Genomic DNA, 15,296 nt, shown 5'->3' with positions numbered 1-15,296 from the left:
TTGTGAAGGGATGACTGCCAGTAAACCACTGTAAGAAGTCAAACTTCATGTGTTTTCTTGACAGAAATTTTGAGAGATTTATATAAGAGGGATTGGTGCTTCTTCCTAGAATGTACACATTTTCTTAGAATGTGCCCACTTAGAAGTTTAACATTAAACTTCTCTGCGACACACATTATTTGTTTTGTACCATGTGCCATACTGCCGAATATGCATTCTCTTGCCTATTAAGGGAGGGAAGATGCAGGAAGAGCATTCCTTGCACCCTTGAGTGCATGAGCAGGGCATATGAGGTCAGGGTGAATATTCAGTTGGCAAACTTCAAGCTATTACGGAAAAAGAAAATAAATAAAAGCTAATGAACAAGAAATTCTGAATAAAAATAATTTTTTACTGTAACCTACGGAAACGATAGAACCACTGAAATAATTGAACTGCAAAAATATGTATGAACATTCTCAAATTTTATAGATGCGTATGATAAACATTTTATTGAGAACATGTGAAAGTATTCAGAGATAAAAAATAAAATACCATAAGAGGTGCACAACTTTTCTACCTGTGTAACAAAAATTTTTGTCGCCGATGAATTTGTGTTTTGTTGTACCCTGTAGAAACTTCCAGCAAGAAAGTTCGTAATAGAAATATAAAATTAACTTTGGTAGCATCTGAGACATTACTGTATTGTGTCACGTATGAATGGATTTTGTGCAGCAGTGCTTGAGTACTTGTATGCCGCCATTAGCATTTTACTTCTGAGGGCTGCCGTATTACAACAGAGAATATTCTCTACCTCACAGAAACTTTAATTTGCAGCTATTACTGACACTTCATCATTGCACCCATCATCCAAATCACAGATATATGGTACACCAAAGTAACTGTAAGCACTTTCAGGCCAATATTTCCATTGAAGTCAAGCAGACTATATGTGTGTGCTTAGTTTTGTGCAACCCAAGTTTTATCGAAGTATACTACAAGGTTATTATACTTGGAACACAATAAGTGCATTGCACACACAATTTTGTTCTTGTTGCTGCATTGTGTCTGTATTCCATTAAAAATTTTTGTCCGTTACCACATTTTCTGAAACAAAATGGAGAGTGAGTGGAGAAGACAAAGAATGGAAGCCTCTGAGCCAGAATAATTAATTTTTTCACAGAGATCACCCTGTATTTTTCTAGCCTTCGGATACTCTCCTCTCTCATCATATTGAAGCACAGTTCTACATGTCAACTTTTGTCTAAATTGTTAAGTTCCATAGATTTCTGTTTTCATTTGTACCCTTTTCATGGAGTATCAAAGTATGTGCTCACATCTAGAGAGGCTGCTAATGTTATTGCACTGTTAATACGGAATACATTTGATACGGAAATACAGCAAAATGTAGTTGTCAAGTGATGAACTTGCGCAAAATTTATATTATTTGTGGCGTCTCCACCACTGGTCAAGTTAGTAAAAAATTTCAGTACATTTGGTACAATAATTTTAGATTGCTTTTGAATATCTTTTTGCCCTTTACACACACCGACTGCATGTAGGCTCCGGCTCATTCATTTCGCTCACTACCAAACACATGTCAATCCACCATTCCACGGAAGACTGAAACCACACTGTGAACACACAGTATGGCATGGAAACACTGAACATTTTAGCTGGTGCTGACATAACTTACTGTTAACAATGTATATATGACAACAAAGCTATGAGGTGGGCGAATCACAACACTTAGTGCCAGAGGGCTGCAAATAGTGAGTGGGATCTTGAAGCACCTACTTTTATGGTGGCCATTTTAGCCAGTATCCATTACATGTTGTGCCTTTGCTCAGCTGATACTGAATAGGAATGTCTGTCTGTGTGTGTCAGGATGGGATGTGAGTCCAGCCTGTAAAGATAACTTTTGTGTTGTAATGTTTAGTATATTTTACCAGCCTTCACATTTATTGTAATTTCTCGTACATTGCATTAGGTAGAATATATAAATGTAGAATGTTTCAGCACATTGTCTCATTGTAACTGCACTTGAGTCCAAATCCAGAAGTAGGGTCATCATTGAAAAACAACACTTACAACTGAAAGCACTTTAATTACGAACACCGATGTACAGCCAGAACAGAACTGAACTTGATGGAGGGTGCAGCTATTTATACAGATATTGAATATTCCAGAATGTACAAACATAAGATATTTCAAGAACCTTCTAGAAATGATAAATATTTAATAATTGCTGGTGATCGTGTTTGAATTGGCGACCCGCAGCACGCCGGCCAATGACACTAATCACAACACCATACTGCATGCACCACAGTTCAGAGCAGTATTGTGTACTGTGAACAAATCAGACATGAAATCAGGTAGACATGGTCTTATCAGTATGGCCAAAAGTAGTGATGATGAAATACTGTAGGTTTTGTATGAGGACTATGGTATGTTTTGTAATGGAGAATATGACTGTGATCATGCCTTCACTAAGATCTAATTTTTAGACTTTGGGCAGTGCGGCTGTGGACCAGGTGGTGTTTGTGAGAATTCAGTATTCAGTAGAGAAATGAACTCATTATCAACTGATGATGCATCACAAAGTACAAAATCAGAGAGAGAGAGAGAGAGAGAGAGAGAGAGAGAGAGAATGAGAATGAAAATGAAAAACTGAGCTTAAAAAAATCATCAAGAACACCAGCATGGAACTTAATTGTTACTAAGAAAAGAAAATTGTGGCAAGATGTCACCAGCAAAATGATTGGACTTCATAAGCTGCCCTGGTAAAATAATTTGATACCCTTCTCAGATTTGCAGCTAGATCCACAAGTACAGTTGACACGTTATTTCAACTTGAAGATGATAGCCAGGTAGACCATCAAAATATTGTGTCATCTTGAGTTGAATATCAAACTACAAACCTGAGAAGAGTATCACAGTAAAATAATCGGTTTGAAGTGACAAAAGATGCATTGATCCTATGTGGTTTGTAGTATAATGAACATAAGCTCTCCTAGATGCCTGACTCAAAGCAAAATGCACAAGAGGTGCTACAAGTATCCCAAAGCAGAGATAAAAAAAGAAATAGAACATGATCTGTGTACAGTATTGGCTTGTGCAGATCACAGCATTTTTATTTGCAATGAATGAATTTTTTTTTTACAATGTTAGGCGACTGATGTGAGGGGAATATGCAGACTTGGTTGATATGTTCTTCCCAGTTGAGTCTGGTGTCAATATGTATTCTTAAAATTTGACATATTTATTTTCTACATTCTTCGACAGTCCTAACATAGCCTTTGAGTTTTGTGTTGATTACAAACAATTTTATTGGTTGCAAACCAATTTAATGCAAGGTTAAGAGTTTCTCTTATAATCTTATGAAAGTGTTGGGATGTTATGATGTGAAGTAAGTAAAGTTGTATCATCAGCAAAACATATTATGGGCTGTAACAAGGATAATAACCAATTTTTGACGATATAATGTAATTGGATTGATAAAAACTCTACTCACCAATCAGGAGCAGGGCAACACACATATTTTAAAAAAAGAGGTTTTATTTATGCAAGCTTTTGGAGCCAGTGGTTCCTTATTTTGGCAGAAGGGTTGGAAGGGAAGGAAGAGGGGTGAAAAGAAAGGAACTCGACAGGTTTAGGAAAAGGGATAGAGTTCTGAAAAGTCACCCAGTACTCAGGATCAGGGGAGATTTACCACATGGGATAAGAAGGAAAGATTGATTGTTGGGGCTGCACTGGCAAGATTTGGAAACATTAGAGCTTTAAGCTAGAACAAATACCTGGGTGTAACACTTTGTAGGGATATGAAATGGTATGATCACATAGGTTGTCGTGGGTAAAGCAGCTGGTGGACTTCGATTTATTGGTCGAATACTGATGAGGTGCAATCAGTCTACCAAAGAGGTTGCTTACAAATCACTCATGCGACCCATCCTAGAAAGTTGCTCAAGCATGTGGGACCTGTTCAGATAGGACTAACAGTGGATATTGAACATACACAGAGAAAGACAGCATGAATGGTCACAGGTTTGTTTGATCCATGGGAGAGTATCACAGAGGTACTGAAGGAATTGAAATCGTAGACTCGTGAAGACAGACGTAAACTATCCCGAGAAAGTCTATTAACAAAATTTCAAGAACCAGCTTTAAACGATTACTCTAGGGATATACTACAACCCCCTGTGTATCACTCACACAGGGATCGTGAGGATAATATTGGGATAATTACTGTACGCACAGCCATTCAGAGACTCATTCTTCCCATGAATAAATGGTACAATGGGACATACTCTCAGTGGTGCACCTCACTGTGGTTTGCAGAGTATAGATGTAGATGTGGATGTAGAAAGGAGGATTAAGTGTTATGAAGTGACCTGAATCACCTTCATTTTGTTGAGGACATTGTACCATTTGCATGACGAAACTTCTCCAATGAATGGAAGAACTTTAAAGAGCAAGATTGGCATATAGGCATAATAATATTCAGATACTACAGAATAAATACAGGGTCCACTGAAACCATAGAATCCATGGACTGGAGTGCATTGAGTAAACTAAATAGAGTTTTCAAAACGAGCATTCCTGTGTATCTGAAATTGAATGTTTCTGCCATCAGTACATCAGTAGCTCATAGATTGATGTGAGTGTTCAGTTTCGGAGCTGGCAGTATTCACAGTGATGGGCAAGGTGGATGACTGCTGTAACTGCCTGAAGAATTGGAAAGATCAAATTCAGCAATTAGAGTGTCTGAATGTTCCACAGTGATGACACTGATGCTTTCATTATGGTAATGTACTTTGTGTGTCGTCGGTTGGATAGGTGATTGGTGGTAAATTTCTACCCCAAGATAATACAAACACTGATCCTACCATCTGAACAGTACTTTCATGGTCAGTAAACACCATTGTTATTTTTTAAAATTATTGTGACATACTTCTTGGTGAATGTAATGAGTTAGTTTTAGAGTAGTAGAACAACTCAAGTATCTTTGCGGTTTCCATGAGGAATGTTCAGTGACATAGTGATCCCACAATTCTGAAAAGTGCCATAGTTTATATAAAATGAGATGCTGCAGTGTTAAAGCATGGTGATAGCAGCAGCAGTGATTTCAGTTCTCAATGAAGCTTTGCTAAGCAAAAATCTTACTAATTACTCGAGGCAGACACTATTTTGTAAAATGTGCAATAGCAAATATGACCCCCTATAAACCTATCAGATGTAAGCAACTTTTTTAGATGTAAACTAGTAGTTGCTGTTTGGCTTTAAAGTGCAGCACATTAGTAGGGGTTCAGGAAAGAACAATTAGAAGTAATAAAACCAGTCAGATTGTGGAAACACTTATGTACTTCATTGTGATAGCTTTTATGCGAGGTAGAATGATCATAATGGGAATAATAAAGTACTACAATTCACAAATGAAAGAAAAAGATAAATCTGCTGTCTGTAACATGCAAAACATTTTGCTGTAGTGAAATAACATTATAAGCAAGTGTGACTATGCAAGGTTATGAATAAAAATAAATATAGGCTGTTTAATTATAGAGATAGCAGAAAAATAAAAATTGGCATATTGAGAACTTTTTTCATTTGGATTTGTATTGTGTTTGTATCAGGATGTTATTAAATTTCCAATAGTTTTTCTTTCTTTCTTTCTTTCACTTTTGCTCCCCACCTCCTCCTGTCCTTCACTCCTTCACCCCACATACTGCCTTTCTGCTAATGATTGTAGCTGTCGATATATGTATATATAATATAATATATAATTGTTGCTGTTTATGTACATCATGACTGTAACAATTAGTTATTTTCCTCTTGAGTTACTTGTTATGTATGCTGGATGATTATTTTTTTCTTTCTTTTCTGTATAGTACAACAAAACAGTGTGATTACTGTGGCTTACGGTTTGGCCTTGCATCTCTTTTGGAGCTTCATTCCCTGCTGCATCATCACGTTCCTGGGAGCAAGAATACTGTTTCGGATACTGCCAGTGTGGAGGCTCGCTGTCCTCAATGTGCCCAGGTAATGTGAAGACTCACGTATTGTAATTTAACCCTATATGTGCTCGACGTTTTTCTTGTTCAGTAGCAAAACATTCATTTTTTATAAATTAATTTATGTCAGGCTGTTGAATATTATTAATTTTTCCTTTTTTTTTAAAAAAAAAAATGAGCCCCATACACCGTCAAATTTTTTTTAAAATAAATAAAGCCAAAAAGTTATCCAGTAAATAACTTTTACATGCAGCGTAATTTGTTGGTTAAGACTGCTGATATGTCAGAGTACTTTGTCATCTTCGTAACAAGACAGTGTATAGTTGTTGTTATGGTTATTATTTTTTATGGAAGTATATGAGAAACATAAAAAGAGGCACTTAGCTCCTACGCAGTGATAGAGTGGCTGGTTAATCAGAGAAAGGAGAATGATTAGGCAATAGATTTTGAATAGAACATTATTCTGTTTTCTCATATGGCTTTAAAAAAAGGTACAGTATAAAGATAATGTACAGGGTATTCATATGCAGAAATCTGTGAACCGTGAATCATTTTTTACACTTCACTTTCATCTCTCGAAGATTAATAGACTGTTTGTGAAAGGGCAAAAAATTATAATCTGTCATTTGTGTTACTGCCACTACTATATGGTAATTACAGCTATTTCTATTTTGTAAAAACAGATGTATAAAAATTATTTTACGTGTGACCAATAAGTATTGTATTCTGTTTCAGACGTTTGCCAATCGCGCTCGTCTTGTGGAGCATGTAACGACACATGCAGTTGTGATGGCAGCTGACTCCAGAATTATCAATCCTGCCAAGCCATTCAAATGTGAAACATGCTACAAATGTTTTGCTTCAAATGAGAGACTTGAGGTAAGTGTTATTCATGCTGTTATTGATAAATATTTATTTGTTTTTGTGTATTAGCTCTTGCTTTTTACATTTTTCACATGCCGGTGTAAACTGCCCTTTACATTAATTAGGCAGCCAGGTCTCCCTAATGGGGGGGTGGGGGGAGGAAGAAAAATGAAACTACATGTGTGAGTGAAGAGTATAACAAACAGCAGCAAATGGAAGTTAAAATTGGAATTTTTGTGTTAAAATATCTTTCTTTTACTGTTAGTATTGGAAAGGCGTACATAACCTATAAGCTAGAACACATATATGTTACTTTCATGGATGAATTTAGTCTGTGTCCTCAATATCAGTTATATCTTCAGAAAATTATTTAAGTAATTTGTAAACACAAAGACTATAACTATCACAAAATTTAGTAACTGATGGGGAAACCCAGTTACAAGGTCAACTTGCCCAGTATTTTACAACATTATATTTAGGACGGGGGTGGGGGACAAAGAACCATTAATAGCAGTGGTTAAAAATGATCAGGGGACTATGAGAACCTATGGAACGATATATTTCACTTGAAAGGACATGAGAGAAGATAATGGGGCATGAGAGAAGATAATGAGAAAATAGTGACATAAATTTCTGCCTGTGTAGTGAGTAGATAGTCCAAATGATTGAAGTTAATGAAATAGAAATACTCTCATAGAATGACATTATTTATCTGCACCAGTGACAATTTTTGCAAGTTTTGAAGTTTTCTTACACATGTGGATTACTGAATTGTGCTTATGAATGGCATTATAGAGAATGAAAACACCAACATTGGGTTTTTTGCTCTATTGTCAGAGCTGCTTGTTTTGATGATGAAAGCAGTGAACTCATTGTGTGTATTTAAAATTTTGGTAGTTGCACAAATGTAAACAATTTGGTAACTGTTTGTAGATGTTACCAGAATGACTGAATGGATCTCTTATGTATGATTAACCATTTTTGTGTGGTCTTGATTTTATGAAATCTTTTTCTGTGCGGACAGACAAGGATTTTCATTTCCATGCCATTTATTGGCAGATTCACATGTAACTTGGGCTTTGGAGGAAGTCACAGATTAGGAGACTTTCAACAACCATTATGGATAATAAACAGTGGAAAATCCAAAATGGAATGTAACAATATTATGAAAAGGAAAATTGCCACTCACCTTGTAGCGAAGATGCTGAGTCGCAGATAGGCACAACAAAAAGACTGACACAAATAAAGCTTTAGGCCAGTAAGTCCTTTGTCAAAAATGACATCTTTGCGATCTGGATCGAGGGTGAGGACACCCTATCCCCCGTTCCTGCAGAACCTCATCAACTTCTCCCTCATTTTGCTTCACTTGGTCCTACTCAACCCAATAAGCCACCTTCCTTGATATTGACCTCCACCTCAAAGGTGGCTAAGTCAGTACCTCTGTTCATATCAAACCTACTAACCACCAACAATACCTCCACTTTGATAACTGCGAGCCGTTCCATACCAAGAAGTCCCTTTCATACAGTGTAGCCACGTGCGGTTGTTGCGTCTGCAGTGATAAAGTGATGAATGGTCCCTCTCAAAATATACCGAGGGTCTCACTGAAGCCTTCACAGACTGTAATTATCCTCCCAACCTTGTACAAAAACAAATCTCCTGTGCCTCATCTTTCCAGTCTCCCACCACCTCCCAAGTCCCACTGTATGGCCACAGAGGAGCAGTCCCCTCGTAACTCAGTACCACCCAGGACTGGAGCAATTAAATTACATTCTCCGTCAGGGTTTCGACTAGCCCTCTTCAGGCCCTGAAATGAGAAATTTCTGTCCACTCCCCTTCCCACCCCTCCGTCAGTGGCATTCCTCCATCCACCGAACCTACACAATATACTCGTCCATCCCTACACAACCCCTGCTTCCAACCACTTACCTTATGGCTCATACTGCTGTAATAGACCTAGATGTAAGACCTGTCCATACATCCTTCCACCACCACCTACTCCAGTCCAGTCACAAACCTCACCTATCCTATCAAAGGCAGGGCTATCTGTGAAACCAGTCATGTGATCTACAAGTTAAGCTGCAACCACTGTGCTGTATTCTATGTGGGCATGACAACCAACAAGCGCTCTGTCCGCATGAATGACCACCGACAAACTGTGGCTGAGAAACTATGGGACCACCCTGTTGCTGAGCATGCTGCCAAACATGAAATCCTACATTCCAATGACTGCTTCACAGATTGTGCCATATGGATCCTTCCCTCCAACACCAGCTTTTCTGAATTGCGCAAGTGGGAACTTTCCCTGCAGTACATCCTTCGTTCTCATAACCCTCCTGGCCTCAACCTTCGTTAGTCATTGTTCTCATCCATCCAGTCCCTTCCCTCATCCCTTTCCAGCACCATGCAGCCCTCATTCCACCATCGCACCCATTCTTGTTACGTCTCACCTTTTTCGCTACCCCATCATGCCTCCTCACTTCTCCCCTGCCCTCCATATAACCTCATGACTGCACATAGCTGCCCTACCCTCTCTCCAACTCATCCCTGTGCACTCCCCAGCAGCACTTCACTGTCCGCCACTCCTAGCCTACTATCCCTCCCCCTCCCCACTCCAGCCTCCTCCTTACACTCATCCAGTTGCCACTCCCATCATGCACTGGTGCTGCTGCTTGCAGTGTGCTTCAGTTGCCTGAGACTGTAGTCATGTATGGGAGTTGCGTTTGTGTGCGCGCGCCTATGTGTGCGTGTGGATGTGCGTGCGCGTGAGATCTATTTTTGACGAAGGCCTTAATGGCTGAAAGCTTTATTTGTGACAGTCTCTTTGTTGTGCCAGTCTATGACTCAGCATCTCCGCTACATTCTGGATAACAATTGCACGTTGGATCATGCAGACCTGATTTCAATAAAAAGAGGTTCATGAGTTTATGGTTGTCTGAAATAACTGATTAGAATAATATTTATGTGTGGAGTAAATGTTCTGTTAGTGCCTGATCAGATGCTAAGTTCAGTTCTATTCAAGTGAAACTGGTCAGCAATGTATCTGTTGTTTCAGTAGTGCATTCCGACAGCATTATTTAGGTGGATGGCTTGTCAGAGACAAGGGTTTAATGAGTTAGCGGAAGTGGGATACCTGCCAAAATACAAACATTAATGTTAGTGAGATACATATTGCAAAAAAATATGGAGGTGTCCCAAGGAATAGACAGAAACCATTTATGGTAACTGTTACATTCACAGACTTACCTAGCTTCAAACTAACGAGTCTGACATACTGTATTGATGTTGTATTCAGCAGTTACATTTGTTTCCAAAAGGCTTTGTGTAATGTATGTCAGATTTTCATAGTGTAATAGCGTCCCTCCAATTCCATCTGAAACTGGTGTGTGAGAAGGATATCATCTGAAAGTGGTATATGAGAAGGATAACGTGTAGGTTTCTATAGTAGACCAGACTTCTCTAATTTTACTGCTACAATCACTGCAGGACGTATGAGAGGTAGCAGTGTTTTTGTTGACTCCCTCATAACATGGTTTCTTAAAAGTCTAAGACCAGCTCCGTCATGATTTTAAATATCTTCATTTTACTGTTTCCCATGGAGAGCTTTTTGAGTATATTTATGGTACTCTTCCTTAGACAAAACAGACTGATGACAAGACATGAAAATCATCTTTCAAACCTTGTCTCTCTTATCTAATTGTGTTGGAATAATACTTGAGAGTGGGTTGGATCAGTGTTGTTTTGTAACAAGCTTCCTACTCATACGAAACACATTTTGTAAGGATTCTTCCAGTGAGCTGGTGTTCCAATTCAAGCATTTATGTGGTTGTTCCCTCTTTAGTTGCTGTGAGTGGAAGTACTTTCATCATTGTGACTGATTCTAAAGTCTTGTGACAAATGGTCTAGTCAAATGGTATACAATAGTTCCATCCCTGTAGGAGCATTGCATTTTGTTTTGTGTATACTGTTTGGTAACAATTTTTGCACAAAACACTAATTATGTGTCCTTGTTGTTACTGACAATTCCAGCAATATTGATTCCAGTGAAATGAGAAGATTTTGGAGACTTCACTGGTCTCATACAGATACGATTTTATATATGTAGAATAAAGTGATGAGTGAAAATTTGTACCAAGGTCGGAAATCAAACCCAGGTTTCCTGCTTGCTAGGTAGGTGTGTTAGTCACTAAGGTACCTTGGCAAAGTGGTTCACACAACTGCATGGGTTACCCAGTCTAACTTATAAAGTAGACTGGCACAGCAGAGAGAATCTGGGGCGTGCCAGGGTAATCTGTGCAGTTGTGTGAACCTCTTTGCCAAGGTGGCATAGTGGCTAATGCACCTACCTAGTGAGCACGAGACCTGGGTTTGATTTCTGGCCTTAGTACAAATTTTCACTTTCCACTTCAGTCTGTACACATAAAATAGATACCTCTTCTCTGACAGACTGGAACTGTGGACGGGAAACTTGAAATCCATTCCATTGAGACTGTTAAGTATGATGATAGATGTTCCAGATATTACTCCTTAATGAAGACGTGATGCCCAGTAAAATTAGTGTGGTTCATAACACCATTGTGACTGACTATCATGGAACAGCTCATTTGGTTTGTAGTGTTAACTTTCATATAGCAAGATACAGTACTGACTATACAGTCATCAGCCTACTGAGTAGGCAGTAATATGTTACCTGACCAGTCTTTTCACCGGCCGCTGTGGCCGAGTGTTTCTAGGCACTTTAGTACGGAGCCACGCTGCTGCTACGGTCGCTGGTTTGAATCCTGCCTTGGGCTTGGATGTGTATGATGTCCTTAGGTTAGTTAGGTTTAAGTAGTTCTAAGTCTAGGGGACTGATGACCTCAGATTTTAAGTCTCATAGTTCTTAGAGCCATTTGAACCATTTTGACCAGTCTTTTTTTTGTCAGTGCAGAATTAATCAGTGCTAAAATATGAATACTGGAAAATAAATTTGGGGTTTATCACAAATTATTTTGACATGGATCTACTGTGTTAGTAAAAAATACAGAAACCACACAAGATGAATGACCATTAATTTTGAATTTCCAGATGGTAGCAAAGATGTTTAAATTTCGTATAAATAGAACACTGCTGTTTTGCTGTGAAGACTGATGCTGCATTGGGTAAATAACCAATTTTTCAAAATTTAGGTCAATACAAGCAATGAAATGAAGTGCGAAGAAGCAGCCATTTACTTTGTACGGTACATGTTAAGTGGAAGATAGTCATGCAGATAAAAAACATTGCAACTCTGCTTTTAAACTTGTGTTATACTGCAGAGCCAACATGTGTGCGCCCCCCCCCCCCCCCCGCCACACACACACACACACACACACACACACACACACACACACACACACAGAGAGAGAGAGAGAGAGAGAGAGAGAGAGAGAGCACTGCTGTCCGACTGTTGGGAGAATGTAGTTAATGTAACTCTCCCCCCCTCTCTCTGTGTGTGTGTGTGTGTGTGTGTGTGTGTGTGTTTGTTTGTTTGTTTGTATATGTGGGCAGGGGCAGGGGGCATGTGCTTCATAAGTTTCTAGACAATGATTGGGGTACCTTGTACTTCCACATTATTACCTTTGTACAACAGTGTCTGAGCTCTTTTGCCATCAGTCCACTTAGATAAAGATCAGCTACTATTTGATGAAGCCACAACTATGCAAATTCTGATATCTTTGTGTTTCAGGGCAGCTTTGTTCCAGAAAGCATTAAAAAGTGGTATATAGTATTATAGTTGAAGAGCTTCATTTTTCATTATGTTTGTTGTAGAGACATATGATGGTTCATGGTGCAGAAGAACTGAAACCATTGCAGTGTGATGTGTGCTTCAAACGATTCCTTAACAACTCTGCTCTTACATGTCACCTGAAGATACATACAGGTTTGTAAAATTGTGAATGTTTTATTTGTCCTCTCACTTCTTTAATGTAATAATAATTTTTCATGTTTTACAACAAAATTTGAAATTCTTGTCATGGTTTGTGTTAAAACAAGCTGCAGATTATACTGGCTGTATGGGGGGGGGGGGACACTAGGCATTGAAAAAGAAATCATCTAATATTGCTGCATTCTAACCTATTTTGTATGATATACGAGGGCAGTTCAATAAGTAATGCAACACATTTTTTTTCTGAAACAGGGGTTGTTTCATTCAGCATTGAAATACACCAGGTTATTCCCCAATCTTTTAGCTACACAACACTATTTTTCAACGTAATCTCCATTCAATGCTACGGCCTTACGCCACCTTGAAATGAGGGCCTGTATGCCTGCACGGTACCATTCCACTGGTCGATGTCGGAGCCAACGTCGTACTGCATCAATAACTTCTTCATCATCCGCGTAGTGCCTCCCACTGATTGCATCCTTCATTGGGCCAAACATATGGAAATCCGACGGTGCGAGATCGGGGCTGTAGGGTGCATGAGGAAGAACAGTCCACTGAAGTTTTGTGAGCTCCTCTCGGGTGCGAAGACTTGTGTAAGGTCTTGCGTTGTCATGAAGAAGGAGAAGTTCGTTCAGATTTTTGTGCCTATGAACACGCTGAAGTTGTTTCTTCAATTTCTGAAGAGTAGCACAATACACTTCAGAGTTGATCGTTTGACCATGGGGAAGGACATTGAACTGAATAACCCCTTCAGCGTCCCAGAAGACTGTAATCATAACTTTACCGGCTGAGGGTATGGCTTTAAACTTTTTCTTGGTAGGGGAGTGGGTGTGGCGCCACTCCATTGATTGCCGTTTTGTTTCAGGTTCGAAGTGATGAACCCATGTTTCATCGCCTGTAACAATCTTTGACAAGAAATTGTCACCCTCAGCCACATGACGAGCAAGCAATTCCGCACAGATGGTTCTCCTTTGCTCTTTATGGTGTTCGGTTAGACAACGGGGGACCCAGCGGGAACAAACCTTTGAATATCCCAACTGGTGAACAATTGTGACAGCGCTACCAACAGAGATGTCAAGTTGAGCACTGAGTTGTTTGATGGTGATCCGTCGATCATCTCGAACGAGTGTGTTCGCACGCTCCGCCATTGCAGGAGTCACAGTGGTGCACGGCCGGCCCGCACGCGGGAGATCAGACAGTCTTGTTTGACCTTGCAGCGATGATGACACACCCTTTGCCCAACGGCTCACCATGCTTTTGTCCACTGCCAGATCACCGTAGACATTCTGCAAGCGCCTATGAATATCTGAGATGCCCTGGTTTTCTGCCAAAAGAAACTCGATCACTGCCCGTTGTTTGCAACGCACATCCGTTACAGACGCCATTTTAACAGCTCCGTACAGCGCTGCCACCTGTCGGAAGTCAATGAAACTATACGAGACGAAGCGGGAATGTTTGAAAATATTCCACAAGAAATTTCCGGTTTTTTTCAACCAAAATTGGCCGAGAAAAAAAATGTGTTGCATTACTTATTGAACTGCCCTCGTAATTTCTGAACTAGGGTTTCATAATTTCACAATTCTCACATTTCCCCTTTTTTAGCATGAATAAAATGGCCTGAAAGTTTTACAATTCTGAAGAAATTGCAGATTACTATGGGCTCTAGAATACAGCGATAACTGTGCAGAGTCAGGGGTTTATAGTGAAGAAAATAAATGTAACAATATCCTGTCAGAAGTCTTTTTGATAATCACATTTGCTGCACACCTTCAACAGGTGGAGCAGGAAACAGGGACAAATGATAGGCTACCCTAAGTACCACCTCCCATATACCTTAAAGTGGCTCACATAGTTGTTCATTGAGGGAGACATGAAAAGTGTCTGTCGAATGATGTGTATGTGTGTGTGTGTGGGGGGGGGGGGATCATGGAATTTGTTTGAAAACCAATTGTGCAAACTGTTAAGTGAGTGTGTTCAGGCATACCTCATTTGGAAAATATTACTGAACTTCTTTCCGTGCAAGATAGCACACTACCACACTAAGTGCTTTGTATACATGCGTGGTTGGGCAAGAAGCCTCTAGGATGTTGTTTGAGGTGGCAAGGACATCCTGGTTGCTGTGCTAGAGTGAAAAAGAGAAAGTATGTTGAACAAAACTCTGCACAATGCGTGAACTGGAGGCATGCACCTGGGAAGTTGTTATGGGCGATATACCGGATGAAAATTCATCTCCAGCTGTTGATGCCTGCATTGAATTTTAAGTTAAGTTACCTATCTTCCCATTTAGATTATAGTTAGATTGAAAAACAGAAGCAGACATGTTTAAGCCTGCTCTGCATATCTGATACAATTCACCACCTGTCAGCCAATGAGCATTCAGTTGCTTTTTAGACATTTTAAATCTGCCAGTATGAACTTCAAATATAATTGTAGTGAAATAGTGAGTTGTTCTGTATACAGAGTTGTTGCATTTGACACAGATAATTACTATTTCTCAACAATGTAGGTAAAGATATGTTGCTGTTTACTGTAAAGAT

General features: G+C 39.3%; 1 protein-coding gene across 3 annotated transcripts in view; it reads left to right on the top strand.

The window, feature by feature from the left end:
* Positions 1-15,296, top strand: part of LOC126416290 (zinc finger protein 836-like) — a 208,782-nt gene that overhangs the window by 110,729 nt on the left and 82,757 nt on the right. For all 3 annotated transcript variants that reach the window (XM_050083941.1, XM_050083942.1, XM_050083940.1), the window contains 3 exons: positions 5,865-6,015; positions 6,723-6,866; positions 12,642-12,753. In XM_050083941.1, coding sequence (XP_049939898.1) covers positions 5,865-6,015; positions 6,723-6,866; positions 12,642-12,753 — 407 coding nt within the window. The remainder of the gene's footprint in view (positions 1-5,864; positions 6,016-6,722; positions 6,867-12,641; positions 12,754-15,296) is intronic.

This window comes from Schistocerca serialis, chromosome 8 (genome assembly GCF_023864345.2).
Source record: "Schistocerca serialis cubense isolate TAMUIC-IGC-003099 chromosome 8, iqSchSeri2.2, whole genome shotgun sequence".
NCBI lineage: Eukaryota > Metazoa > Arthropoda > Insecta > Orthoptera > Acrididae > Schistocerca > Schistocerca serialis.
This window is presented reverse-complemented; position numbering and strand designations above follow the sequence as displayed.